The sequence below is a fragment of the Gossypium raimondii genome, chromosome 12, assembly GCF_025698545.1.
Source record: "Gossypium raimondii isolate GPD5lz chromosome 12, ASM2569854v1, whole genome shotgun sequence".
NCBI lineage: Eukaryota > Viridiplantae > Streptophyta > Magnoliopsida > Malvales > Malvaceae > Gossypium > Gossypium raimondii.
Window position 1 is genome coordinate 48,867,106 of NC_068576.1, and position 27,456 is coordinate 48,894,561.

At 36.1% G+C, this 27,456-nt stretch overlaps 1 protein-coding gene across 2 annotated transcripts in view; it reads right to left on the reverse strand.

Moving 5' to 3' along the window:
* Nucleotides 1–1,330: 1,330 nt before the first annotated feature.
* LOC105764706 (DExH-box ATP-dependent RNA helicase DExH14) overlaps nucleotides 1,331–27,456 on the reverse strand; it is a 28,952-nt gene continuing 2,826 nt past the window's right edge. For both annotated transcript variants that reach the window (XM_012583406.2, XM_012583404.2), the window contains exons 6-49: nucleotides 26,931–27,035; nucleotides 26,541–26,843; nucleotides 25,608–25,724; nucleotides 25,437–25,496; nucleotides 25,084–25,155; nucleotides 24,892–25,008; nucleotides 24,636–24,797; nucleotides 24,000–24,065; nucleotides 23,728–23,880; nucleotides 23,553–23,636; nucleotides 22,827–22,901; nucleotides 22,612–22,743; nucleotides 22,456–22,521; nucleotides 21,819–21,884; nucleotides 21,608–21,730; nucleotides 21,191–21,340; nucleotides 20,514–20,726; nucleotides 20,062–20,217; nucleotides 19,746–19,970; nucleotides 19,552–19,653; nucleotides 19,378–19,458; nucleotides 19,183–19,263; nucleotides 18,614–18,817; nucleotides 18,388–18,504; nucleotides 18,165–18,287; nucleotides 17,727–17,816; nucleotides 17,442–17,567; nucleotides 17,262–17,324; nucleotides 13,422–13,510; nucleotides 12,191–12,281; nucleotides 6,920–7,069; nucleotides 6,640–6,831; nucleotides 6,489–6,554; nucleotides 5,733–5,888; nucleotides 5,509–5,652; nucleotides 4,779–4,846; nucleotides 4,516–4,681; nucleotides 4,356–4,418; nucleotides 4,074–4,169; nucleotides 3,683–3,850; nucleotides 3,280–3,450; nucleotides 2,624–2,773; nucleotides 2,335–2,466; nucleotides 1,331–1,785 (exon numbers count right to left, since the gene is read on the reverse strand). In XM_012583406.2, the coding sequence (XP_012438860.1) occupies nucleotides 1,708–1,785; nucleotides 2,335–2,466; nucleotides 2,624–2,773; nucleotides 3,280–3,450; nucleotides 3,683–3,850; nucleotides 4,074–4,169; nucleotides 4,356–4,418; nucleotides 4,516–4,681; nucleotides 4,779–4,846; nucleotides 5,509–5,652; nucleotides 5,733–5,888; nucleotides 6,489–6,554; nucleotides 6,640–6,831; nucleotides 6,920–7,069; nucleotides 12,191–12,281; nucleotides 13,422–13,510; nucleotides 17,262–17,324; nucleotides 17,442–17,567; nucleotides 17,727–17,816; nucleotides 18,165–18,287; nucleotides 18,388–18,504; nucleotides 18,614–18,817; nucleotides 19,183–19,263; nucleotides 19,378–19,458; nucleotides 19,552–19,653; nucleotides 19,746–19,970; nucleotides 20,062–20,217; nucleotides 20,514–20,726; nucleotides 21,191–21,340; nucleotides 21,608–21,730; nucleotides 21,819–21,884; nucleotides 22,456–22,521; nucleotides 22,612–22,743; nucleotides 22,827–22,901; nucleotides 23,553–23,636; nucleotides 23,728–23,880; nucleotides 24,000–24,065; nucleotides 24,636–24,797; nucleotides 24,892–25,008; nucleotides 25,084–25,155; nucleotides 25,437–25,496; nucleotides 25,608–25,724; nucleotides 26,541–26,843; nucleotides 26,931–27,035 (5,412 nt within the window). In that variant the 3' untranslated portion in view covers nucleotides 1,331–1,707. The remainder of the gene's footprint in view (nucleotides 1,786–2,334; nucleotides 2,467–2,623; nucleotides 2,774–3,279; nucleotides 3,451–3,682; nucleotides 3,851–4,073; nucleotides 4,170–4,355; nucleotides 4,419–4,515; nucleotides 4,682–4,778; nucleotides 4,847–5,508; nucleotides 5,653–5,732; nucleotides 5,889–6,488; nucleotides 6,555–6,639; nucleotides 6,832–6,919; nucleotides 7,070–12,190; nucleotides 12,282–13,421; nucleotides 13,511–17,261; nucleotides 17,325–17,441; nucleotides 17,568–17,726; nucleotides 17,817–18,164; nucleotides 18,288–18,387; nucleotides 18,505–18,613; nucleotides 18,818–19,182; nucleotides 19,264–19,377; nucleotides 19,459–19,551; nucleotides 19,654–19,745; nucleotides 19,971–20,061; nucleotides 20,218–20,513; nucleotides 20,727–21,190; nucleotides 21,341–21,607; nucleotides 21,731–21,818; nucleotides 21,885–22,455; nucleotides 22,522–22,611; nucleotides 22,744–22,826; nucleotides 22,902–23,552; nucleotides 23,637–23,727; nucleotides 23,881–23,999; nucleotides 24,066–24,635; nucleotides 24,798–24,891; nucleotides 25,009–25,083; nucleotides 25,156–25,436; nucleotides 25,497–25,607; nucleotides 25,725–26,540; nucleotides 26,844–26,930; nucleotides 27,036–27,456) is intronic.

A 27,456-nucleotide genomic window follows, 5' to 3' on the forward strand; every position in this document is an offset into this window, starting at 1 on the left:
ATTTGAATGTTCCAGAATTGGGGATTTGACAATGTTGTCTAAAATGCTGATTTTTTTTCATGTTACTCAAGATGTGTTGAAGAGAAATTTGCCCTATTTTGATATATGAATATTCCATGTATCTTCTCTTACATTCAAGTTACTATTTCATCAGCCTGCTTTTAGGTGTGCTATTATTATGTTCCAGAGAGAATTCACCATGCGTCTCGTTGCTCAGCCAATGAGGAGAGGGAGAGGGAGGGGAGAGTGGTGGTGGGGATAAAATAGAGGTCTGGTGGGTGAGGGGGGAGGGACGGAGTGAGAGGTTTTTTTTTTTTTTAATATTTAATATTAATATAATCATTTTTACTTAATATTAATATTAATATACAATTTAAATTTATTATCAGTGTTTGAAAATATCTATCTATTTTTAAATCTATTATTATGTTTTTGAAAATATTTATATATATTTATATATTTATTTGATTTTTAAGATTAGAATCAAATTAAAATCATTCGAGGATTAATTTTTAAAATTATGATTAAATTGATATAATATGTAAAAGCTGAAGATCAAATTTGTTATTATACTTATTTGTGATTTTAACTGCCATATAAACTTCCCATTTTGATTTTAACCGAGTAACTGAATAACCGAACTATTTATGATGGATATTTAAATTATAAATTTTTATTTTGTTACCTAAAATAAATTTAAAAAATTTAGGTGACACTAATTTTTTTACTAAACGTGACCTACATGTTCATCCAACATTATCAAAATCTAATCCAATGAATTCATTATCCTTCTAAAATTAATAGCACTCCACATTTTGGTGACATGGACTTTAATCTTTCAAATTTTCAATAATGGTAGAAAGTTATCGAAGATATCTGTGCACTGTCACCTCCAAAATATAATATTTAATGAAACTGAAATTAATTTTAACTAGGGTAATAATAAACTAAGTGAAAAGAATTTCACCATTGGAAAACATCATCAAAAACCTCAATATAAAAGAATATTGTCAGTGTAGTTTTGCATATCTAAAATGGCCATGAACATGGAGGATTAGAGCATCATAAATCATAGTTAAAGTCTGCATGATACCATTTTGTCTCGAAAAAAACTATACAAACTGCACCAGAAGTGTTGTTTATCGATAAATTCATAAAAACATTTATCATCAGGATGATTACCTGACTTCTATAGTATGCATGCCTTGAGAAGAAGGGATATGTTTCTGTGGTTACCTGGCCAGAAACCATCCGATATAACCGTCACTGAAATGTCTGTGCACGTGAAGTGTTCCACAAATTAACGGAGGAAATGAGAAGCGGAGAAGAATTTAGATAAAAAGGCAAGTTTTCTGATAATTCATCATAATTTCGTCAGTACATTAGGGTACTCTCTCTCTTATATATATATATACTGCTAGTACACTTGATAACAGAACTTAGCCCTGACTATATTCTAAAATTCTAGAATTATTTTCTTGCTGAATCATCAGCTCACACATGGCTTGTGGCTTCAAACGGCTACATTGCTCATGTTCAGCTTCCCATTTTTAGCTTCCAGCTTCAATTTTGCACCTTTTAGCTTTGATCCTTCAACCTTCCAAGTGCTTTTCCCATTCTACACTTTAATTCCATGATAGCAAACTAGTAATGTTGGTTGATTCAAGATGGTGAATTTGAAGAATCTTGGGTCCCAACTTCCAAGCATTATGCAGCAAGATTTTCAATGGAGTGTTCTTGCTCATAACCAAGATAGCAATCTGAAACTATAATTAGCTTCATCCCCTGGAAAGGAAGAACAATCTCCAGTTGTTAACAAACAAGATTTAATTCCATGGATTATGTATTCAAAGATCAAACTTCATCATTCCAAAAACAATATAAAAGGTTCACATGCTCTTCAATACAAAACAAAACAGTAACTTCCTATTATCTGCTTAAACATTCACGGGATAAAACACTCATGCTTGTGTGTGGACTTGTATTCCACAAAGGTTCAATTTTTTCCAAGTTCTTTATGCACTTTGAGGGTCCTTACAAAGTCGTATCTCCACACCCATATAAGAAAACTTGTAGGGCATAAATGCTAAAACCAAAAACTTAAAGAAAAATGAAGAGTCAAAGTAGTGTGTGTATTAAAAAACATTTACTAATTAGCACATATGCACCTCAATCTCCAAAATCAAACCAGGGATGCTTGTTAGGTCATGCATCTATTCATCTCTACAAAATCATGAACTAATTCATGTAAACAATTGTTATCATGTGAAAATTTTTAGCCTGCAAAAAAGCACATCATTTAAGGGGGATTTCAAAGGTCCTAAAACCTAATACCTGAATCAAGGTCACGTCTGATGGTAACTCCATGTGGGTAACTAAGCGATCGGAGAAAGAAACTCTCTTCAGAGCATATAGTTCAGCAGTACTGGTGTTACCAAGAATCAGCCACCATGCTTCATCTTTAATCTGTGCAATGGAACATCTAGTTAAGTTAGCATTCCTAAACATGAACTAAGAAACAAGAACCATGGTTTAAAAAACCCAGACTGGAAGTCAAATGCTGGGACCACCAGTTCCTGGTCCATCCAATTCGGCTTTTTCAGCAATGTCAAAAACAGTTTACCTTAGGGAAACGAGGGGCAAATGCCCTTGACATATTCCGCCTCAAATTTGTCTTCTCCAATCTGACGTTCAGTTGAAGAGACTTTTTGCTCTCAGTGCCCTTCTTCAGCAGTTTTAATTTGACTCGTATACAGGGGAAATGCTGCAGATCCTGACAAAAGAAAGAACAAAGGAGCAAGCAAGGAAATCAGTGGGTACGACTACACATCGTGAATAAAATCCAAGCAGCAACAACAATATTTTTTCAGTTAAGAGGTCAATATTCAATCATGGACTTTCTACATATTTAGCAAAAGAGAGTAAAGGTCAGGAAAGTTGGTTCATTATTAGTTAATATGAGCGTACTTCCAAGACTTCAGAACTTTTTATCTTTTAATATTTGTCTTATCAATTATTACGATCACATCAGATATATGACATAGAACAAGAAATAAATTTATTAGAATATAAGGCGATAACCTGGCTAACTCTATATACCACAGGAATATTTAAAGGATTTTTATTGATATCACCCTAGGAACAGAGAAAATTGAGAAGAGAGGAATGGATCCAAGAACCTTGGAAGTAATGCCATCATAACAAGATTTAGCAGAAAAAAATGTAACTCAAAGATAATACGACATATATATCTAGCATTATATTCTCAAAAAAGTGCACCTGATATAATTTTGAAGCAGGGAAATTTCCAATCACAGTTTGCAATGTTGCCTTAGGAAGATCTAATAGTTGCTGTATGGTGGAAATTCCTCTCTTGCACAATGAGCCAGCAAGTTCATTATTCATACACGGCAACATCCAGAGGGCTGAATCCTGATCAAACCACAAACCCTGAAATGATAGATGTCAGAACAAAGACAGAGAAAAACAATATTCTGTTCTAACATTTTTTCCCCTTTAAATCAGATGAAAAACTTATCTGGACACTGGCACTAGAAACTTCACTAACATTGGTAATATAACATCTAAAATATTTACAGTTGATCACTAACAACTCAAAATCAAACATATATTCTCTATGGGATGGGAGACAAAATCAGATATGTAATATAAAGAGTAATACCTGCATGACCATCTGCAATAGATGCATGCAAGCAATCGAACTTGTAAGCCATCCACTATTGGCACATATATCTATCATAGCTTGAATGATGCGTATGCTTTGGTCCAACACTGACTTTAAGTCAGTCACATAGTCGCTGATTGGTAAATCTAACTGGGAAAAATGCGCCTGAACTCCAAAGATATGGCCTTAATTAGAAAGAATAAGGAAAATTAAAGCACATTTGGATACCACAGATAAGAGAGGGTACAGATACATAATGGATGGAGGAATATATATTATACGCATATCAATAAGATGCACTAGCATGCGTGTCCAAGTATGCCAACGTGGAAAGCAAATAAAGTTTGGGGTTCTAATCATGCTAAAACCAGTCACAAGTAACTCAGACCTGGAATAGAAGGTTTGCTTTGACATGTGGATCATCAAGCCGATTTTGATCCACCATATACCGGACTCTCTTAGACAATGCTTCATTATAGTTCTCCTGAAATGCAAAAGAAATTTTTTATTAAAGGTTACTAGTAACATGTTATTTTGTGTGTGTAACTTGGGGGGGAGGGGGGAGGGGGGCGAGGACCACACAGTAATTTTGCATTCCACTATGCGTCATTTGACCTATTAAGTCTTAACTGCTCACTCACAAAACTATTAATATGAGGCATTGAATTACCTCATTATGTCGCACAGGAAGTTCATCATACTCGGAAGCACCCGACAAAATATGCAAGAACACCTATTATATGAATATTTCAACCAAAAAAAACAAAAGCCAGTGATTAGAGTAGCAACAGAGATGCCAAATTATGTCAACAATTCATTTTTTTACTTACTTCAGGAGACGTGTCTGGTCCAATGTTTGACCCAAACATTGATACAGTCATGTAACTAAGGTAATACTGAGATGCTATTGTTCCCAACATCATAGGCTCTACACTGTCTTCAGTCATTTTGATGCACCCACTATCTTCTAGATCCTCAAAGGTGCTTTGCACCAATCTGTCAAAAAGATATTTACACTTAGAACAGCAATAAAAAGGACAAGGATTTATCCCAGCAGGAAAGGTGCTGGGTGAGCTGCTAAACATCTCAGCACCTGGACAAATACGAACTCAATGTTTCATCTTCTCCACTTTCCAAGCCATAGTATGCAGGATTAACCATCTGAGACATGCATTTAAACTTAAGAACTCTTAAAAGGTAAATAAATAAAAAAAGTAATGTCAACTAAAGAAAATTTTAATTTTTCTTCTTCTTTTTAAACAAACAAACAAGACTTTTCATTTTCTTCCATTTAAGAGGCTTCCCATCTAGAGGTTGGGTCACTTCAGTTCGTTTCTGTTTGGGTAGCATATCAGGTTTGAGTCTTTCAGGTTTGAAACTCGTGTAATTCAGGTTCCAGTAATCTTGAGTTCAACAGTTTTGAAGTAAAACCAATTTCATTTTGGATTGTCTTTCAGCTCATTTGTATTTGAATCATTCTAGCTCAGGTTATTCAGGTTCAAGTTGTTCAGGTCTAGGGAAAGTGGCATGAAAGAAGTTCTAAAAGGCTGCATTTCTAGATGTGTATGATGTATCATATATGACAGCTATACAGGGGCATGGGGGATTGAGAGCTCAAAACATGTGAAAAATAAACAAAGAATTTCTTAGCTAGAAATACCTTATTTCAATCTAAGCAAGGACTAGACAAAAGCTACAGACATAAAGACCATAGTATTGCACCAAATTCAACAACTTCAATCATGTTAATGAGTGGGCTAAAAACCATGACAATATCACACCACAATGCTTTTTGTTCTTGGTGATGATAACAAAAAGCATACCAGTCTCCGGAACAAGTAGGTCCAAGTAAGATAATGAACAGCATCTTCTTTATGACATATTGTTCCAGAAACAATCTCTGCATTCATGTGATCATGCAACTGCTCCCTCAGGCTACTCTCAACTGGAAATGGTTCATATAGGAACTGCATAGTAAAAACAAGAAACATTTAAGCCATAAAGAACTTGGTCAAATCAGCAGGAAAATGGTCAGTTTTGTCCTGACCTTTTTGTAGAAGCTCTTTTTGGGTTCATGAACAAGAATAACTGCCTTCCCATGCTGATCATATTGAGGACGACCGGCTCGACCCATCATTTGCAAAATATCTGTAATGGGGAAATCAACATACCTCTTTGTTTTCCCATCATAATACTCTGTTCCCTGTGTCATTAAAATCACATTTGTTAAAACAGTATCATCCCAGAGCAAAAGGAACTATCTCAAGAAAAAGAATTTAAAATGCATTTCTTCAGCTCACATCATGTAAAGTCAAATCTCTAAAGCGACAACAGGACCACTATACCTCATGCTGAGATCCACTTGCATAAGCAGCCAGCAAGTGGAGCCCCTATATGACAATTGTCCCTTGATCTCAACCCAAGAAACTAGACTATTAGGGGATATTGTACCTAGTTCAATGAACTAAAAATGAAAGAATAATTTCTTTCCAGCTGATATGAGATCTACAATCTGAGTAATAGTTGGTCACACATGCATTCTCAACTCAGTCCAAGAGCATTCCTAACTCAATTTTCAAATAATTGTTTTCATGAAGAAAAGTTTTAGAAATATAATAGGAAACTCAAGACAGAACTCAACTCAGGCATATGGCAAAATCAAAAGACAATTATCTTTTATGTTCTTGAAATTTTTAATCTGAAAAACCAGACAACAGTTCCATGACTTCCTATACAAGTAAAACCATAATGAAAGAAAAAGAGAGCATGCATATGAAAATGGCATGGTTTATGTTTCCTTCACCTTGATAATAACCAAATGGGCTGGAAGATTTACACCCCAAGCTAATGTGCTTGTACAAACCAAAACCTGCATTTGGTAAAGGACGACTCATTCGTATTCGAAGTATTATCTTTTCTAAGTAAAAAGAAACCACTTTGTGATGAAGAAGTGCCTGGATCATGTTGTTGGCAAAAAGCTCCTCAACAAGAGATCTATCTTTGTCATTTAGTCCAGCATGATGCAATCCAATGCCAAACTGTAAGGTATGCCTCAGGTTCTGATCAGTAACCTGGGAAAGTACCATCTGCAAAGCTTCTTCTGGCATACTCAAAAATTGCCTTGGATTTTCGTCTGATGCTGCATACTTCAGTTCAACCAAACATAGAAATTTAACACCATGACAGCCATAAGCTATAATGCTATAGAAATTACACATGAAATACAGATCTCACCTGAATAAGGTCCAAAGCAGTCAGCCTTGTCTGACGCCGAGACGAAACAAAAATAAGAACTGGTTTCGTCGGTGAATGGGTGCATATTGCAGCATATGCTGGTTTATTCATACTATTCATTCTTGGACAGTAGTACTTTCCAGGATATCCCTGTTCCATAAGGAATATCTCAGAATAGAAAAATAATTATATGCAAGCTCCGGTTCACTTTCATATCAACCAGAAAAGGTAATGAAAGAACTGCCCTATCCAATATTTGCACAAAATTCAGGTCAAACACATTCTGAAAGGGTCAAAGTAGAAAGTGTCCATTTTAGGTGATACACATTTTCAGCAGTCAAAATAATGTCTACCTAATACACCTGCATCAAGCTATACACATTCTCAGAAATATATGTCTACCTAAGCAATGTAGAATTAAATCAATATAAAAAAAATTGAAACTCATGCTAAAGCTCGTATTTCATGTATGTCCATGATCCATTGAAAAATATTCATAAAAGCTTGAGATTGGCTCAAGATCAATTTCTTATCCAATAGGTGCTGATTTAAGTGTAAGCCAATAGTCAAACTTAGATTAATAATCAAGTAACAATCATAAAGACAGAAAACTATGTTTGTGTGTGTCCATATATAACCTGCAAACGAATCATTAACACCAGGCATTTAAATCAAGTATTATTAGATAAAGTCAGGAAGTTTAGCTTAAGAAGCTCCAATGTAACGAAAAGTTGCACAGGCAAACTTTTTGAGGAGCCCAACACGAACTGCTAGAAGAAAGTTGTACTCAATTTTCAGCCGTGACTGAAGCCCATTCTAGTCCTGTATTGTATCTACACCCTTCTAACAGGCTAAAATTTGAGTAAGATGGCAGGACCAGTTTTCTAATTGAATTGGAGCTTCAAATTTGCTATAAACCTTAACACCTATAGTATCAAAGATACAAACATCAATGGAACAACATCTTTATGCTGCCACCAGCAAATTAATGCCTATCACAAGTACTTATAACAGGAAATCATCTCATTTTGGTACTTATAGGACCTAAAATCATAACCAGATTGTTGGAATCCCTATAATTAAGGATAGAAATCTGATGGTATTGGAATCCCTATAATTAAGGATAGAAATCTGTTGTGATCTCTTGTAAATAGAAACTAATCTCGATTCTTGATTCTTAGGAAATTACGATATCAATTACTGATTCTTAGGGATTAGGATTTATTTCCTTTAAAATGATTATTTTTCTCTTTATAAAGCTGTAAACTAAAGCAGTAGCAATATAACAGAATTTTTCCTCTGAGTGTATTTACATGGCATCAGGGCTTTAGGATTCATTCGATCCTAATTTTTTTTCTCTAATTTCCCTTCTTAAAAATTCCTTCGGTTTAGTCCTCCAATGGGTGATATCAATGAAATTTTCTCTGGCGAGACATCACGATAACTCGAATATCAATCAGGGAATCACTCAAGGTGAAATTAATTCCTCCACTACTGCTGATGATGTTTTTGATGTTCGTTTAACCAAAACACAGCTTGAGACTCTCCATAAGATACTTGGTACTCCCACCACTCATGGATCTCTAGCCATTCAAGGTACTGCCCTCAACATTGCTTTTGAATCTAATAATCAATCTCCTTGGATACTCGATTCAAGCGCCCGATCACATGACGAGTAACTCCACGTTGTTTCAAACCTACACTCCTTGTCATAACAAATCCGAATCCGCATAGTCGGCGGTTCTTACTCACCGTATTGGAATAGGAGAAGTACAAATGATGAGAGTTTTTCTCGATAAAGTCCTACATGTCCCAAACTTGTCCTGTAATTTACTTTCAATTAGTAAACTTACTAAGGATGAAAATGTTCTTGTTGAATTTTCTGCAATTGGTTGTGTGATACAGGAACAGAAATCGGGGAGGATGATTGGCACTGCTAAAGTTGATGATGGACTATATATTTGGAATAAAAACAGTACACAAGGGGGATTGGCTCTATCCACTGCAAAAGAGGACACTATTATGTTATGGCACCGTAGGTTAGGACATCCAAACTTTGTGTATTTGAAAAAACATCTTCCGCTGTTATTTCGAAATAAAAGTATTAATTCCTTGAAGTGTGAAATTTGCCAATTATCTAAACATACCCGTGTGCCATACCCATTAAAACCACATATTCAGTCCCAACCTTTTTCGTTAATCCATAGTGACCTATGGGGAGCCAGCCGAGTGAAAAATATTACAGGGGCTAGATGGTTTATAACATTCATTGATGATCATACTAGAGTCTGTTGGGTCTATCTACTCAAAGAAAAATCTGAAACACCCAAAGTATTCCAAAATTTTCACTCAATGGTTCGAACCCAATTCAACTCTACCATACATACCCTCCGTACTGACAATGGGAGAGAATACTTCAACTCTGTCTTAAGTCCATACCTTTCTGACCAAGGCATTATACACCAAAGCTCTTGTCCTGACACTCCTCAACAAAACGGGATCTCTGAGAGGAAAAATCGTCATCTTCTTGATGTGGCTCGAGCCATAATGTTCACTATGAATGTTCCAAAATACTTGTGGGGAGAAGTCGTCCCCATCGCCGCTATCTCATAAACCGAATGCCATCAAAGATCCTCAATTTCCAAACACCTCTAAATACTCTTTTAAAGGCCTTCCTCTATTTCATGTCCCTAATCTTCCACCAAAATATTAATTTGTAAAGCTTTTGTCCATAACCATCAACCAAATCAATCCAAACTTGATCCTCGAGCCCACACCTGTATCTTCATTGGATATTCCCCTACACAAAAAGGCTATAAGTGTTACTCACCAACATTGCGCCGAATGTTTGTCTCTCGAGATGTTACCTTCTTTGAAAATGAACCATACTTTGCAAAGATCTCATCTTCGGGGAGATTTTAATGAAGATGAGACCCTTAATACTCTCCTCATTATACCGCTTTGATCCTACTACTACTATCCCAGATTTAGTTGTTTCCCTATACAAAGAAGAATTTAACACCGTCCTTCCCAATGACAATACCTCCACCAAGTACAATGACCACTTGATCAAGGAAAACAAGAATACTGAGTTTACTCCGACGGAATCGTTCTCCCAAACCGACATACAAGAAGTGCCAATTACATCTCCAACCGAGGACTGCTCAAGCGAAGTCCCACCTCCGTCACCATCCATCTATCTTCCAATTGCAGTTCGAAGGGTACAAGGAGTCGCACTCAACATCCAATTTCTCGGTTTGTATCCTATGGAAATTTATCTAAGTCTTACAAAGCTTTTGTGACTAATGTTGATTCTGTAAAAATTCCAAAAATATAGAAGAGGCTCTTGAATCACCGAGTGGAGACAAGCCGTGATGGAAGAAATGAAGGCCCTCAAAACAATGAAACATGGGAAGTCTCGGATGCGCCTAAAGGGAAAAAACCGTAGGGTGCAAATGGATTTTCACTACGAAATTTAAACCCGATGGTCAGTATTGACCGATACAAAGCTCGACTTGTGGCTAAGGGATTCACCCAAACTTATGGTCTCGACTACAACGAGACGTTTGCACCGGTTGCCAAGCTAAACACCATTCGGTCCTGCTATCTCTTTCGCCAACCTTGATTGGCACTTGACTCAATTGGATGTAAAAATGCTTTTCTCAACGGGAATTAAATGAGGAGGTGTATATGGATTTCCCACGTGGTTTGAAGAAAACAAGGACCAAGTGTGTAAGTTGAAGAAGTCCTTGTATGGGTGAAACAATCTCCACGAGCGTGGTTCACCGATTTGCAAAAGCTATGACTAGCGTAAATTACATTCAAGGACAGTGCGAGACCACACCATGTTCTACAAGCACTCGGAAGAGGGTAAATCGCATCCTTATCGTTTATGTTGACGATATAATAATAACAGAAATGACTCGGCGAAATTTTGAGATTGAAAAATTTCTTGGTACAGAGTTTGAACTTAAAGACTTGGGGAGTCTTAAATATTTTCTTGGTATGGAGGTAGCAAGGTCGAAAAAGGTATCTTCATTTCCCAAAGGAAATATGTTCTTGATCTCTTGTCGGAAGTTGGTTTCATGGGCAACAAACCGGTAAAACTCCTATGGAGTTTAACCTCAAATTGGGAACTAATGAGGATGGAGAAGAAATCGGTGGGGAGATATCAACGTCTAGTAGGAAGGCTCATCTACCTATCTCACACCCGCCCGCACATAGCCTTGATGTGAGTGTTATTAGCCAAGATATGCATGCCCCGAGGAGAAGCACCGAAGTCGCATATAGAATACTAAGATACCTAAAAGGAACTCCTGGTAAAGGCACAGACTTCAAGAAGACTATCAACCGAAGCGTGAAGTCTACATCGATGCAGAGGCGGGTTTCATTAATGATAGACGCCTACAAGCGGCTATTGTAGTTATGTTTGGGGTAATCTCGTGACGTGGAGGAGCAAAAACAATCTGTGGTAGCACGCAAAGGCAGAGGCGAGTATCGAGCACTATCTCATGGTATATGCGAAGGAGTTTGGATACAAAGACTTATGGGAGAACTAAAAGTGCCTTTTACCGCACCTATGAAGATGTCTTGTGACAACCAAAGTCATTGTCAAGATAGCACATAATCCTGCATCATGATCGGACCAAACATGTGGAAATAGATCGTCACTTTATAAAAGAAAAAGTACACTCGGAGAAGTATGCATCATCTACCTACCTACTAGACAACAAGTTGCGCACATGTTAACCAAAAGTTTGAGCGAAACATGTTTGAAGAACTTAGTGGCAAGTCGGGTTTGATTAACATCTACACTCCAACTTGAGGGGGAGTGTTGGAATCCCTATAATTAAGGATAGAAATCTGATGGTATTGGAATCCCTATAATTAAGGATAGAAATCTGTTGTGATCTCTTGTAAATAGAAACTAATCTCAAGAATCGATTCTTAGGAAATTACGATATCAATTCTGATTCTTAGGGATTAGGATTTATTTCCTTTAAAATGATTATTTTTCTCTTTATAAAGCTGTAAACTAAAGCAGTAGCAATATAACAGAATTTTTCCTCTGAGTGTTTTTACACAGATGATCTGGGACATTGGGAAAAAATACAATCAAAATTTGCATTTCTGTTTCTTTTTGGCAAGAAATTTATAGGAAACTTCCTTTCCAATTCTAATTCATAAAAAATCATTCATGCATGGCACTTCAAGGCATGCAAGCAGATTTTGCAAAAACTTAAACTTTAAGAAAGAATGCATGAAACTTGCCTGGATATGAACTTCAAGAGGTACAGGTCTCACACTTGGTTTAAAGTTGAAGAGCCCAATTTCACCAACACCCAACCAATCAGCCAAATCACTGAAAGAAAAGAAAAGAATATATAGGTTAAAAAAATATGATGCATCTCAAATGTGCCAAAAGAAAAGAAAAAGGAACACCAAAACTTAAAACTTTTAGGTTCGACCTGTAGTTAAAAACATGGGGCAAATGCCTGGGTATCATAAATGTAAAAGTGTGAACACACCTAAGTTCTGTGCTATAAGTGTTTGAATGAGTCAAACCCCTGCATTATTCGGGTTTTATGGCAGCCTAGAACTCCAAAATTTATCCTTCAATTTTAGGATTTATGTGATCAAGTAATAATTGAACCGAACTAGTTGAACTGTAAACCTCAGTCCTAACCCTTATCAAAGTCATAGGCTGCAATAAACCTGGCTGGGAAGACTTATCTCAAAACTATCACATTATACCACCTCAATCTAGAGATCTTTGTGGATGAAACAAATATTCTCCCTGAATTTCATTGAATCATTAAGGATCTATCATGTAACAAGTTATACAAATATTCTCCATATGTCACTGGTATAGGTGCTCTAATTGAAAAATTAGAGCTCTATGGCCTATTACTGTAAGGGAGATAATCAGGCAGTCAATATTCAAGCCAAATCGAATTTTCCATGACACAAATTGATTACCCCTAGGTTTCCAGATAAACTAAAATAGCTTTAGGTTCACATGATATACCAATGAATTACTGTGCAAAAAATAGACGTACATGATAACTAAGTCAAAATTGATTCAGGAAGTTGCAAATCTTCGGAATCAGACAACAAAAAAAATTCTTATACAGCTATTGATAAGTACGCACCATTTACGTTGTTTCAAGAAAACAATACTTCCATGTAAAGGTCTAAATGCATTGAAAGGAGGGCAAAGCAACATAAACAATTTGAAAGCTTTGACAGATATGTTTAAATGATAGTTGACAATAAGAAACTAATAATTTCACAGAACAGACTTCTAGATGAAAAATAATGCAACAACAGCCCTGAAATGGAACCTTTGAAGATAAAGTGTAGCTAAAATTGGCATCGTAGTTTAAGTAGCTAAGCTTTAAACAATCCTAATATTCTAAGTTTAAAAGGATAATAAGAACATGAGGTGCAATACATGCAGCAAGGGATGATAAAAGTTGAGGGAAGCATAAAATGTGCATACCCTGCATTTGCCAAAGCCGTGGAGAGCCCAACAAACCGCACTGCACGCTCTGTTTGTGATGATATGTATCTCATCCTTGAAACAATAACCTGGAAACATAATTTCCTACTGACATAATGCTCTACAAGTTCACATGAAGTTCAAAGCAGAACTCGACACAATCAATTAGAAAAGGAAATATTTGCAATTAACAAAGACATCTCAAATTGATAGCGGCAGATTAAAGAGCCTGATGCCTAGTCTTCCCTATCATGTGTAATCAACTAAATGAATATTGTTCTACTGTGCCCTATTATGACATTAGCACGTTTTCAGTATGATTCATATCCATAATCAGGCCCAGCTCAGATAATTTCAGAATCAAAGTAGCCAGTAGTTTAGAAACCCACATATAAAGCCATTTATGCAAATTATGGACAGAATAAAAGGTTTGGAGCAATATTAATTTGTCATGACTTACTACAGCCATCAAGTAATGACAACCTACAATCCTTGGGCCTCTTCCTCTATTTACAATAAACAAAAGTGGTCAATTCTGATAAACCAATAAAATTTATGATGTTTTCTTCATAAATTCTTCCTTTTGACCACTGCATAAAGAATACAAGGATTTCCTACATTGATTATGATCTGCTTATTTCCATAGGCCATTCTGAAATCTAGCACATAAAATTCATAAACTTCATTAAAAATACCAATAATGGTTATGCTTGATCACTTGTAAGGAGTAACCTTCAAGAATACAGAATGTAGAACGAAGTAACCCACAACTCAAATGCCAGAAAATGTCAATAATTCAATTATCGAACGCTAATTGAAAGTAGCATAACATAGGTGTTTATAATTAAACCCAAAACCCTAATACAATGTAAAATACCAATTATAACCTAAGCTTAACTTGATGAAGTAAAATACAAATAAATAACCAAATAACCTAAAATGGCCTAGACAACCATAAAGATCACAATCAAACATAAACTATTAAATAGGGTCCTAGATAACTTAATCTCCTAGCTAGGATATCTCCATACTCCATCAGTATATAATTAAATTATTCTCTGAATCCTAGTGATAAGCAAGGAAAAGTTTAGCAGGCACTCTCCAGGACACACAAAAGAACTAACCTGCTTTTGCTTATCCAATATGCCTTGGTGAAATTAGAGTGAAAGCCTAACCCCTCGAGCCTGAAGTCCACACAAGTGAAGGAAAAAGAACTGATGGTCTATTCTCGAAAGCAGAAAACCCAGGAGAACTTAGAGAGACATATAACATCACAGTAGGTCCAAGGATCTGAACCAAGTCCAGAGAATCTAGATACTTGCACAGGGGAGATTATTGACCTGCCCGAAGGAGAAATTCCGGTTGGTTGAGAATGGATATTCTCAATCAAACACAATGCAGATGGTAGCATTAATAGGCTCGAAGCTCGTCTCGTTGAAAAGGGGCTTATTCAATCCTATGGAAGTGACTATGATGAGACCTTTGCGCACTAGCCAAGCTAAATTTTGTCGAAGTACTGTTATCGCTGACGACAAATTTAGACTGGCCTCTTCACCAACCAGATGTTAAAAATGCCTTCCTAAATGGAGACTAATAGGAGGAAGTCTACATGGAAATCCACCCCCCCCCCCCCAAAAAAAAAAATTTGAAACCCAAGGGAACATTGGCAAGGTGTGCAAGCTCCGAAAGCAACTGAATGGTCTTAAGCGGTCTCCGTGAGCGTGGCTTGAGAGATTAACAAAGGTAGTAAAGTACCATGGTTTCTTACAATGCCAATAAGACCATTTTATGTTCATCAACTATTCTCATGAGCAAAAAAGGAAGTACTTGTCGTCTATGTAGATGATATCATACTGTCAAGAGACCACGCCAAAAAAAAAGAGAATCTAAAGGAACTCCTAGCAACACAATCAGAGATCAAAGACTCGAGAAAACTCAAACACTTCCTTGGTATGGAAGTAGCACAATCAATGGTATCTCAGCCACTCAACGAATGTTCTTGATCTATTGAAAGAAACAGGGAGCCTTTGGTGCAAACCAGCAAACACCTCAATGGATCCTACTAACAAGATGGAAAAGGAGGATGGAAGTACTTTTAGTAGACTAAGAGGTATCAAAGACTTGCAAGGAAGCTAATTTACTCAGCTCATACTAGACTAGATATTGGATTTATTGTAGGTATGGTAAGTTGCTTCATGAACAATCCAACGGAGAACCATTTACAAAACTGTGTATTGTATCCTTCAATATCTAAAAGGAAGTCCTGGTGAAGGACTATAATTCAAGAAAACATCAAACAAAGGTATACAAGAAGCTGATTGGGCTAGTTCCACGACAGACCGAAGAAGATCAACTATGGGTTATTGCACTTTCTCATGGGAGAATCTGACTACATGGCGAAGTAGCAATCAGTTGTAGCCAGAAGCAGCACAGAAGCTGGATTTAGAGCAATGTCATATGGAATTTGTGAGAGAAACTGGTTAGAAAGGATGTTGAAAGAATTACAGATATATACTAGAAATTCAATGAAATTTTATTGTGATATGCAGGCTATAAGCATTGTGAGAAATCCCATTCACTGTGATCAAACTAAACACATGGAGATTGACCGCCACCACATCAAGGAGAAGATAGAGGAAGGAGTTCTTAGACGAGTCAACGCACCTACACGTTAGAAGACAGCGGACATTCTTACAAAGGCATTACCTCAAAAATTTTTCGAGTCCAAGCTGGACATGACAGATATTCATAGTCCAACTTGAGGGGGAGCGTGGAAATCAAGGGATGTTTCGTATTTGGTGAAAACATTTTAGGAGTAATTATGTCGATTGAGGTTTTGTAGAGATATTTTAGTAATAGTTTTTTGTCGTGGTTGGTAGAGATAATTTATGAGTACTTATTGCCTTTTGTACTAATGCTATTGTTAGGGCCTAATATCATGCTTTGTGATAGTCTCCTATTTTTAGGATTTTAGTAACTATAAATAGAGGCTACTGTAACTAGCCAAAAGCATGGAAAAGAATAAAGTTCTTTTTTCTCCCAAAAATTCTCTTTCATCCTCTTTCTCAACAAAATCCTTTTCTCCCAAAATTTATCTTTCTCAACAGTATTCTCCTAGTCTTTTTACAGTCTATACCTATATGATCCCTCCCAAGCACATAGGTCAAATGCCCAAACAGAACATTTTGTTTTCCTAGCTACTTTTGTCTTGTTTTCTGTTTTCTATTATATCAGTACTCCCTCTGTGTTTTTTGAGAATATTGATTTAGTTACATTCTGAACTACAATAAAGGCCCGTTAGGCTTGATTGGAGCTTTAGTAAGAAGTGCTGTTCTAATAGTGTTGTAAAGAGAAGCTACAACAATGTTTGACAAACTTATTGCAGATAGTGTTTTAGAATAAAGATAACTATTTGATAATATTTTGTTTATTTTAATAACAAAAGACTCAATTTTATTAAGCTAAATCATAATAAAGGTATAGCTGAGAAAATAATAAAACAATATATAATTTTGTTAACTAAAATAAAAGAAGTAACAAAGAATTGGATCAAATGCAAAAATGAATAAGAAATAATATGGCTCTCCCAATATTTTGTAAATTATTGAAGGATACAATGAGAATGTAGAATAATTTCACTTAGTACTTGTTAGTTGTTACTACAAATTAGCACTTTTTGAAGAAGCTTTAAATAGATTTGTCTAAAAGCCTATGGGTTTCCCATGTCATTAAAATTTGAGTCAAACATCTTATTTATGCTTTTGATGCAAAAAAATTCTTCCATAAGTTGGCCAGACATCCACTAAGAAGAACAATCAAGTAGGATACAGTTACAAGTACCTCAAGGATGGGTCCACGATCAGCTCCCAGTAAGTGAATCTCATCCAATATCATAAGTCCAACCTGTTGATCATTTTAACACATTATTCCTCAGGCACCAGAACTTATCATATAGTATACAGCTGTGATTTGCATTATCTTTAGAAGGGCAAATAACAAGAATAAAATATTATTAGTAACCTTTGTGACATAGCTTCGACTATGCCAATTCCGACTAATACCATCCCACTTTTCAGGAGTAGATATGATAATATCAGCAGACAAAAGGGCCATTAAATCTGGAGTATAATCTCCAGTCATTTCAACCTTATAAAAACATGAAGATAACATCAGTAACTTTCAAAAGAAAAACCATTACCAATGGATTAAGAAGTGTATACATAGTTTCATCAGTGCAAGTGAAAATTAAAAAATATGTACAACTAGGCAGCATGTATGCATCTAAACTCAAAATAATATCATCACCATTTCTTTCCCAAGCTGAGAGACAAGACGCTTCCTCCAATCATGCATCCTTTCCCGTACAATGGCCTTCAAAGGTGCTATGTAGATAACCTGCAGTCAGACATCGAGTTTTCAGGATATGGAGCACTAAAAAATGTCACAGAAGCTGAATACAAGTCGACACCAAAAGTTCAACCAGAGACTGAATGCAGAAAACTTTCTTTTATAAAATTAGAAGGGCTATGCCAACTACTATATGAGCATAGTAGAGAGAACATAAGCAGTTTGCTGTAAAGATACCTTTTATTTTAGTTGGTCGACCCTGCTGGCCGGCAACAGGTATATTAGCAAGAAACCCTCATTTTGATTCTATCATTTAGTTTTAACCTATATCTTTCCTTCCTATCACTGTTTATACCAATCTCTTTGGGATGGCAATAAAAACATCAACGCTCATACCTTCATATCAGGTTGGGTATTGAAGAGGTGCAGCATAGCAAGTTCAGCCGATATAGTTTTCCCGCTACCCGTAGGAGCTCCTAATAGAACATTGTTATCTGTGTGATACAGGACATGAAAGATCTGACACAATAGGAGAAACAAAGTAAGATTAAAATAATTAAAATCTAGAACAAGAAGGCATCGCTAAACAAAAACATAAAGTAAATTTATTAAAGCAAACCTGCGTCTGTATCGGATTAAAATGTGAAAAGCTATACAATGATTCATAAGTGCTGTTGCCGAGTGAAGTTACAGGCAGAGGCTTCAAATCAAGAAGCTCTGTATGAGTGGTACGAGCCTGTATGAAGCATAAACTTTATATTAGACAGGCTTTTGTCAAGAAATAAACAAGACAAACACAGCTCGATCAAATGATTTAGTTATGATTAACAGGAGTGAATAAAAACCTCTGGCAGTCTTAGATTTTGGAATGATATGGTGTAGAAAGCCTCAGCATACAACCAAGAATCAGAAACAGCACGAATGTAGTACTGAGGAGGATGTGGTTCAAATATTGGTACAGTAAAGGAAAGCTTCTGAGATTCTGTTCTAGCCATCTTCTTTGTCAGTGTAAAAAGCTCCGAGTGGTAGATGTGATCATTCTCAGTGTCCTATCCAAAGTATTCCATCAAATCAGATATTCTAAAACTTTAGTGCCCATAAACACATGTAAACAAGCAACAAAACTCTACACATTGTTCAGAACAGTTAGCTAAGATCAATTCAGTGAAAATGAAGTTATGACAGATATCAAAGTCTAAAACACCAGAATATGGCATGACAGAACCTAGTTTGTAATTCCAAACAGATGTACTCAGATGTTATAAAGCAAGGTCATTGACCCATGTCAAATAAAAACTACATAAGTATTAAAATAGATAATAAACAGTCACTAGCTTAGAGAAATCAAATCAAACAAATATGCCTGCTTTCTCTAGAACTTAAACAACCTAGTAAAGGGCTATCAAGTTAGCACCTCAACAAGTATCCACCAACGTTGTGCAGCACCGTGAAATCGGTCTTTCCAAATAAAATCAGAAGATATAAGCAAATCCACCTGAAAATTGAAATTGTTTTCATTAACCCTAATTTCAAACCCAAAACTACAATCCAAAAGCTTTTCTTTTCAAAATTTATGCAAAAGAAAAAGAATAGTTCAAAGGATAATTACCTTTAAAACAGTCCTAGTTATTGGACTCACAGTCGCTGATAACTGGACCCAAGGGAAATATCCTAAATATTGCTTAACCAACTTCCATTATCACGAGAAAGAAAAAGATCAGGAAAAGTCATGATATCTTTCCAATCAAAAGAATTAGACAATCAATGCAGTTGAAAGATATACCCTTCCTCCAGGTGCATAACGAATCAGTGCACCAATGTCTTTTTCTTCCATCTCCTGAAGACGATCTAAGTCAGCCCCTCGTTCTTCAAGCTTCCTTAATATCTGAACCAGTAAAGATAGCATTATCAGAAAAACTGAAAAGGTATAGAATGAATCCTTTAAACAATCAATTCACAATAGCATGTAGGGCATACTTCTAGTGAAAGATCTTTATCAAATTGTCTGAGTGGATGTTGATGAGGCCAAATTTGGCGATCCACAGCCTTGCAGTAGTCCAACATGAATAATGTCATCTCACACCAGCCTCTGCGCAAGCATATTTCAAACAAAGCACGCATGATGCGAGCCAAACTAGCACTTATATATGCAGCATCAGATACCAATGAAAAGGAATCAATGGAGCCACGTGATATGTACAGCTGCAAATTATATAACCACCACATTAGTCATGATAATTTGTTTCATTTAGCAACTAATAAACAGCATTATTGCAGAACAAGAAGCAAATACCTGAATGAGAATTGAAATTTTCCCATGCTTGTTTGAAGGCCCCCCCCTAACTTCTAATGGGCATGATGTGCGCGCCAGCATCTCTAGCTCATTCTGCTCCTCTTCTCGAACAACAATGTTTTCAAATTCAGAAGAATGGGCAACCATTTCAATTACCTATAGCAATAGCAGAATGACAGGAATATGAAAAGAATAAGTCATGTATTGAGCCTCTTAGTCTTAAGAAACTGTTGAAACCACATCACAGGACAATAAGCCTAATTAAAAGATCAATACCCCATGGACTATTGCAGGAAACTAAAGAATCCATAATCTACAGTACTTGTATTAGCATCTATAGTTATAAGAATTCCAAGAGTTACAATGTAGAGAAAATGAAACAAAAGACAAAAGAGATGAAAATTGCATCAACTAAAGGAAACATGTAAAATCTTAGTCGTCTAAAAAATTACCTCACTGTCACTCATATGGCGCCTCAGCATTTCATTGTAAGTTTCAACACTAGAATATTGGATATAGAAGTGACTTGCAATACGACCAAGCTCTGTACAATAGAAATTCCCACTTTTCTCATCAAAACGCATCATTTTAGCTTTGTCTAGTGCACGTGCAGCATCTGTTACTAGAGCTCTTTGCTTTAAACTCAAAGAAGGATCTGCCACAACCTGCCAAACATAAAAGCATAACAAATTTTATGTAGAAACCCTCTTGAAAATGCAGTTTTAGAATCAGGCCATGCAAAAATCTAAAACATGTTCAGATCAGTTGAAGGAATTAAGGTATACTGTCAAGCAAAAAGGCATCCTCCTCCTGATCACACAAAAACCCCTTCTCCTTCACACCCCCCCCCCCCCAAAACCTTCTTCCCCCTGAAAAGAAAGGCATTCATCTCCAGCCTCACAATCTAAAATCCCAAGAAAGTATCTAGTCACCTCCTCACAAACCTTAAATTCCCAGAACCCAAAGAAAGACAAATTCATCAAGTTATCATCAACTAATTAAGAACCAGAGATCCAATGAAATTGAGGTGGCAGAGCAACAACATATAAAGATCTAAATTTGTAAGGAGGTATCCAGAGCTGATGCTATATTTCAATAACAAAATACAGTTAGCAACAATATTAGGTACCTCATCCCATCCAATGCCATATGCCAGTGGGTTCAACCTCATCCTGATAAATAGATAGGTGTACCCAAGCCATGCGCAAGCCTCCTTGACATTAGTTACAGTACCCAATGCTACCTCTGCATTTAAATTATCTTTCAACGAGCTGATAAACTGCAATCAAAAGAAAATTTTAAAAACAAACAAAAGACTGAGTGTTAGACATAAATCCTCAACCTCAAATCTTGTAGATCAACTTACACACTATAAAATGTTATAGTCACTAAACATGCTTATCAATGACCTCAGACGAATTCTATGATATTCTTTGAAGGAAATTCAGATGCATAGATGATCTTTTGACAGTAAGAAGGGAAGGAGTACATATGCATCAAATATAATGTTTTAAAATCCACAAGCTCGTCATAGTACATGTAGTACCTGACTTTCTATAGGAAGTTGGCTTGTCAACAATCGCAGATAGTAGGCTAGTTTGTCATGAGATGTAATTATGATGCCCTCACCACTTTTGTCAAACTGAGGTCGACCTGCCCTTCCAAATATCTAAAAAGAAACTTCAACAGACTATCAGAAGTCAAAAAATACAATTAACCTGTTGTAAAATCATGTCTTAAGAGGAAACGAGATTTGCCTGCATAACATCTAGCATGCCCAGGTCTCGCCACCCACCAGCCTTTGGATCATATAATTGAGTCCCCTGGGTGATAACAGACGGATAAAATTAGAAAATGAAGAAAATAGAGCAGAAGAAATGTATCTTGCGATAAAACTCATTATATTGTATCTATCTAGCCATCCAAATTAAGTGTCTATACTCCTTTTTTTAATGTTCTTAAATGAATTTCTTTATCAAAAGTCGAGATCAAATTTTCAATATATTTTTGGTGGTACGTTGCATCAAACATATCCACCTGTCCTCTAGTAAAGAACGAGTGCAGTTTTGGAAGAATGAGGTCTCCTCATCTTTGAACCAAGGGGCAAAAAGGTAAGCATACATAAGTCACTCTTAAATCAATACCACTGAAGTCCATTGCCATTAACATGATTTATTATCCGCATCTGCTTAGCAGAGAACAATCTTTGACATCCTGGAATGGAAGGCACTTATCCTCAGGTTCTAGATGACCGATTGTCAAGGTCAAGTTAATCCAGTGAGCTGACTCATAGGATAATCAGGCTAGCTTTCAATTTTCAGCAAATGAAGCAACAACTAAAGTTCTGCCATGTAGAGTAAAATGAATGATGTGTTAATGCAGCTATTCACAGACCTTGATGACAACCGTGTGAGCAGGCAAATTAACACCCCAGGCCAAGGTAGCTGTGCAAACAAGTACCTAAAATGGAAAATGAAAAAATTCAATGAGAACTGGGTGATATAAAATTCAACAGGACTAACCTTGAAGCGAAAGTTGAACCAGCTTTACCCTCAAGATTCCATCAGAGAAAAGCCTCTCAGTAAGCCCCCTATCAGAACGTAACATACCAGCATGATGCACACCAACTCCGAAATCAAAAAGCTGAACTAGATCTTTGTTTCTTGACTTAACAACCTCCTTCTGAAATGCATGAAATAGAAGTGCATTTAATAAGCAACAGAGTGACATGGTGAAGAAAACAAAGGTACCTTTCCATTCCTCACCTTGATTAAGGAGAACTGGGGATGGGCATCATTCTTGAAAAGCTCAAGACCCTCATACTTTCGAGCAAGCTCAACCTGCTCATGAGGTGTTCTCAAAGTTAACGCAAAAAAGCATGGATAAATCATGAAAAAGGAAAAATATGAGTAAAAGGTTCATATCATATATTTTGCACGCATCTCCCAACCAATGCAGTATTTCATGTGTTTATAAGACGTATATGCTATCAGATATTTGCATAGTTCAAAAATTTGTGAGATATGATTGTGCCTATTAATAGCATATCTTTATGTTGCAGTGTCAAATATCTGTCACAGATTAGAGCATTTCTTAAAAGTATCAATTTATACAAGAAGACCAGGCTTCGTCTAAACTTCAAGTTTTAAAAAAGAACATGTCTTTAGATAAATAGTCTTGGAAAAAAAAGGAAAACCATGTTTTGGTTGGAAAAATATTTAGGTGCAGCCTCAATTTTTCTCACAGCTAGTCATCATATCCTAATAAAAGTGTTTCTAGAAGTTCCTGGTTCAAAACCAATTATTTCTGATTCCAAGGACTATACCTTTTCCTTAACATAAATATCCTTTACTTTTAACAACTTTGAAAGTCATTCTACAACACAAAAACATGAATGCACATGTATGCAGAGAATAGACAAACAAAAAGAGGGGACGACTACAAATGCCAAACAACTCAACCACAATAAACACAGAATAAAAAGGGTATACCAGCTTCTCAGCTGTTTTGACAGTATCCTTCCTTGAATGAACAAACACCATCGCCTGGTGACCTTGCCTTAAGGAATCAACCACCTGGCAAAAAGGTATGGCCAACTTAATAAATTATCACTCTAAACTTGAGTCATATAAATTATAAAAAGAGCCTACTAGAAATTAAAGAGACCTTCTTATAGCATTTCTCATTCAACAATTCATTACGGGCAACAAAGTTCTGCTCACTAATTCCAATATATTGTTGAGCAAGCGGAACTGGACGATAACTAGAATCAAAGAAAAAAAGGCCAGTCTCTGCATTCACTCTAAGGAACTGTGCAACCTGGACATTAATATTAAAGACATTAGGCATGCTAAGCATTCAAAAGTAAAAGAAGGATCAGAATTTGGGCATTTTAGAGTGAATATTATGTTCCAACTATCAACATATGGTCAAAGAACCTCTAAGTAATTAGGTAGAGTAGCTGAAAGGCCAACAATTCGTATCATTGACTGTGTCGACTCCACCTGCCACAGAAAGAGAAAAAGAAATAAGGATAATTGAAACATTTAGATTTAAAAGCAATATTAACTGAAAGTGATGATGACACTACTAAAAACCAAGAATCCACAAGTTAAAACCAACATATAAATTTATTTAAAGTACCCCCAGAGGAAGATGAATAAAATTAGTGTTCAATAAACACACACACATCAAATTCAAAAAAGGAGAACAGACAGTCTTATTCTCCAACTAAAGCTAGTGATAATTCTGGTTGTCATTTAAACATTTGAACTACTAACATGGACTTGGTTAACTTTCCTTGAGCCAGCACAAGTCTTTAACTGAGATTCCAATGTATTAATTCCATACAAGCATTTATTCTTTTTCGCTTATAAACTCACTAAAGAATGTTCCTCCTTGCAGCAGTATTGTGCACCCGTGACCTAGTCCAGTAAGCCCATTATCTATTAGGTGAGAAGACAGGCAAAGCACTATTACTTTATGGATGAAGTTTGCAATCATACACATGCTCTCAGACTACGTTAATCATAATGTTACCAATTCAACAGCAGAGACAATGAAAACTTTATTACCTGACGAAGAGTTCTAGCCACTAGAGCTTCTATTACTGGACCTCTATCATCATTTAGAAGATGCACTTCATCAATAATCAAGAGCTTCACCAGCATTGAGAGTGACATATCACTACTTTTGCGAGTAATAACATCCCATTTCTCAGGTGTTGTAACTATCATCTGATTGGTGAAAAGGAAAAGCAAAGCCTTTAGGTTCAATATGTTTGTTGTCACAATAAAAAAGTTAAGGTCATCAAATTTATCAACAACCAACCTGAGTTTCTTCAAGTTCATTCTTAGAAAGTTGCATGTCTCCAGTAAGTTCTCTCACACACATATTCAATGGAGATAAGCGTTGACTAAATGTTGATGTGACCTCAGCAGCTAATGCCTAAAAATATAACCAGAAACAAGTAGTCAGTCGCAAATACTCCCAACAAAAGACAAAATATATGGAGGGTTCAACCTTCATAGGAGCAACATAAACAATCTTAAATTCATCTTTATGCAAGTAGCCATCCTTGAAATGCTGCCCAATCTGCAAAAGAAAACCCACTGATTACAATTTATCTTCCTTTCAGTCTAGTTCTAAAGTTATGTCCCACAGGATATATCTGTGCACTGCTAACACAGTGTATGAAGAAAACAAAATGTAATTGTTACAGTTCAGACACATCATATTATCTATCCATCTACCAATGGGCAGCATCCAGTGTATCAAGAACCATACAAAAACAATGATTAATTTGTATTCCCTGCCAAATTGTGAAATAGAAAACTCAAAAGTGAAGATCATAGGGACCTGGCTAAAGAGTATACCTCATGTAGGATAGATATCATGGCTATGTTTGTCTTGCCTGCTCCAGTTGGTGCACAAACCTTGACAGACATCAAAATTACTTGAATTCAACTTTTACAAAAAAGAAAAAGAAAAGAAAGAGAAACACAAAAAATTAATATTAAATTCTACTTGTAGAATGAAAGACTCACTAATATATTCTCATTAGTGTGATATACGGTTTGGAATATCCGACTCTGAATACGATTCAGAGATTTGTAACCCCGAAAAGCAGCTTGAGCAAAGTCATCCAACTCCTTTATCTCAATCTGACCACAACCAAGAAAAGAAAGTACATTAAGCCACTATCAAACGTACAAGTGGGCCCTATAAGTGAGGTTGTCCACTTGTAGGCCCTATAAGTTACATCTAAGGGGAGTGTCAATAGGTATTAGCCCATCTTCAAGTATTAGGTTTCTTGTAGTCTAATAGTAAATTTGGGCCCCTCCACCTAGTACCAATTGGTTTTAGGTTGGATGCTTCACAATCCTTTTCCTCTTCTTTTATTTCTTTATCAGTTCTTCTAATCAAGGTCACAGATTGAGATAACTTTTCCAGCATGATAAATCATGTTTAATGGATAAAAATTAGGATAAGGGCTAGGATGTCGAATGTCGTAGAAAGAGTAAGCTCAAAGATGCAATCAAAGTAGATGAAAGCCCACAAATAGATGCACACAAACAAAGGGGAGTGAGGAGATGAAACACATGGAAACATCACAACCAAGGTGTTAAATATACAAAGAGTAAAACAGGACACAGGTGACTTAACTTACTCAACCATGTACAAGTCATTTTTTAAGAGACCATTCTTGAACATAGTAAAGAATTAGAGTCAAATTTTATATTTGAAAGTACCTACTTATTTTTAACAGTCATAAAAACAAATATGAACAAACATTAATCCTAGATAACAACATTTTCCCATAATGCTTGTCAGCCCATTCCTTGTACTTCTTACATAAACTTCACTGACCAAAATCTCTACCACTTTAGCAATTGTAAGAAAAATACTGAACCAACCAACAAAAAGTATTGTGAATATAACATGATGGTGAAGAATAAATATTGACATAGAAGAAGTACCAGCTTTTCCCCGGGTTTCATTTGAGCAGTTGGTGTTGGGGGTATAATCACCTCCTCATACCCCTTAAAATGCTTCCTTACAGTCCCTTGTGGAAGGGCAGTTACTGCCACAGAATTAGACCCTTGACCAGATCCAATCAAATCTTCAAACGGACTTCTCTTCTCACTCGCTTGAAGTAACGAAGAAAAGCTTGCAGCTGACATGTCACTCTCAGCCCCATATTCAGTTGCACGTCTGTTACGCTTTTCCTCCTTGCGCCGCAGTTTATCAATCTGCTTCTCAGACTCTGTTTGGACAGTAACCTACAATAGAAAGAAAAAAAAACGGACTTCTAACAGTAATTCAGTGTTTTTATGAACAACTTTCTTCTAACAGAAATCCAGCAATACCTGGGTCCCGTAGCTGGGCATGCGTGACTGAGAACTTGAAGTCATTTTTTCAGATTTCAATACAGATAATCCATGATGAATAGCTTCAACAAGCTCCTTTCGATGCTGGAAAAGGGGAAAAAATCAGCAAGTGACTTCTCCAAAGGACTGAATCAGAATTATCCAAATAGTTAAGCTTAGGGGGGAAATAAATAAATGAAAGTAATGGCTTCATACTAAGAAAAAGATAGGAAACTTCTGAAAGAAATAAAATTACAAAAATGGCATTCAACAAATAAAGAGAAGTTTTTAAATTGACAAGTTAATATCAATGTAGTCAAGCACAAATCTTATCCTTCAAGGTCAGCTTCCACTAATTTGAGAATCAAAATTATGTATTAACCTTAAAAATCTCAGTGAAACTTAAAACTGCCAATTTGTTAATCAAATATCAAAGCATAAAAATATTGGACTTCCGCCAAAGCAGCATCCTTTTTTCGGGCTTGTGAGAGAGATAAGAGAGAAAGTATACTCCACGAGAACATTA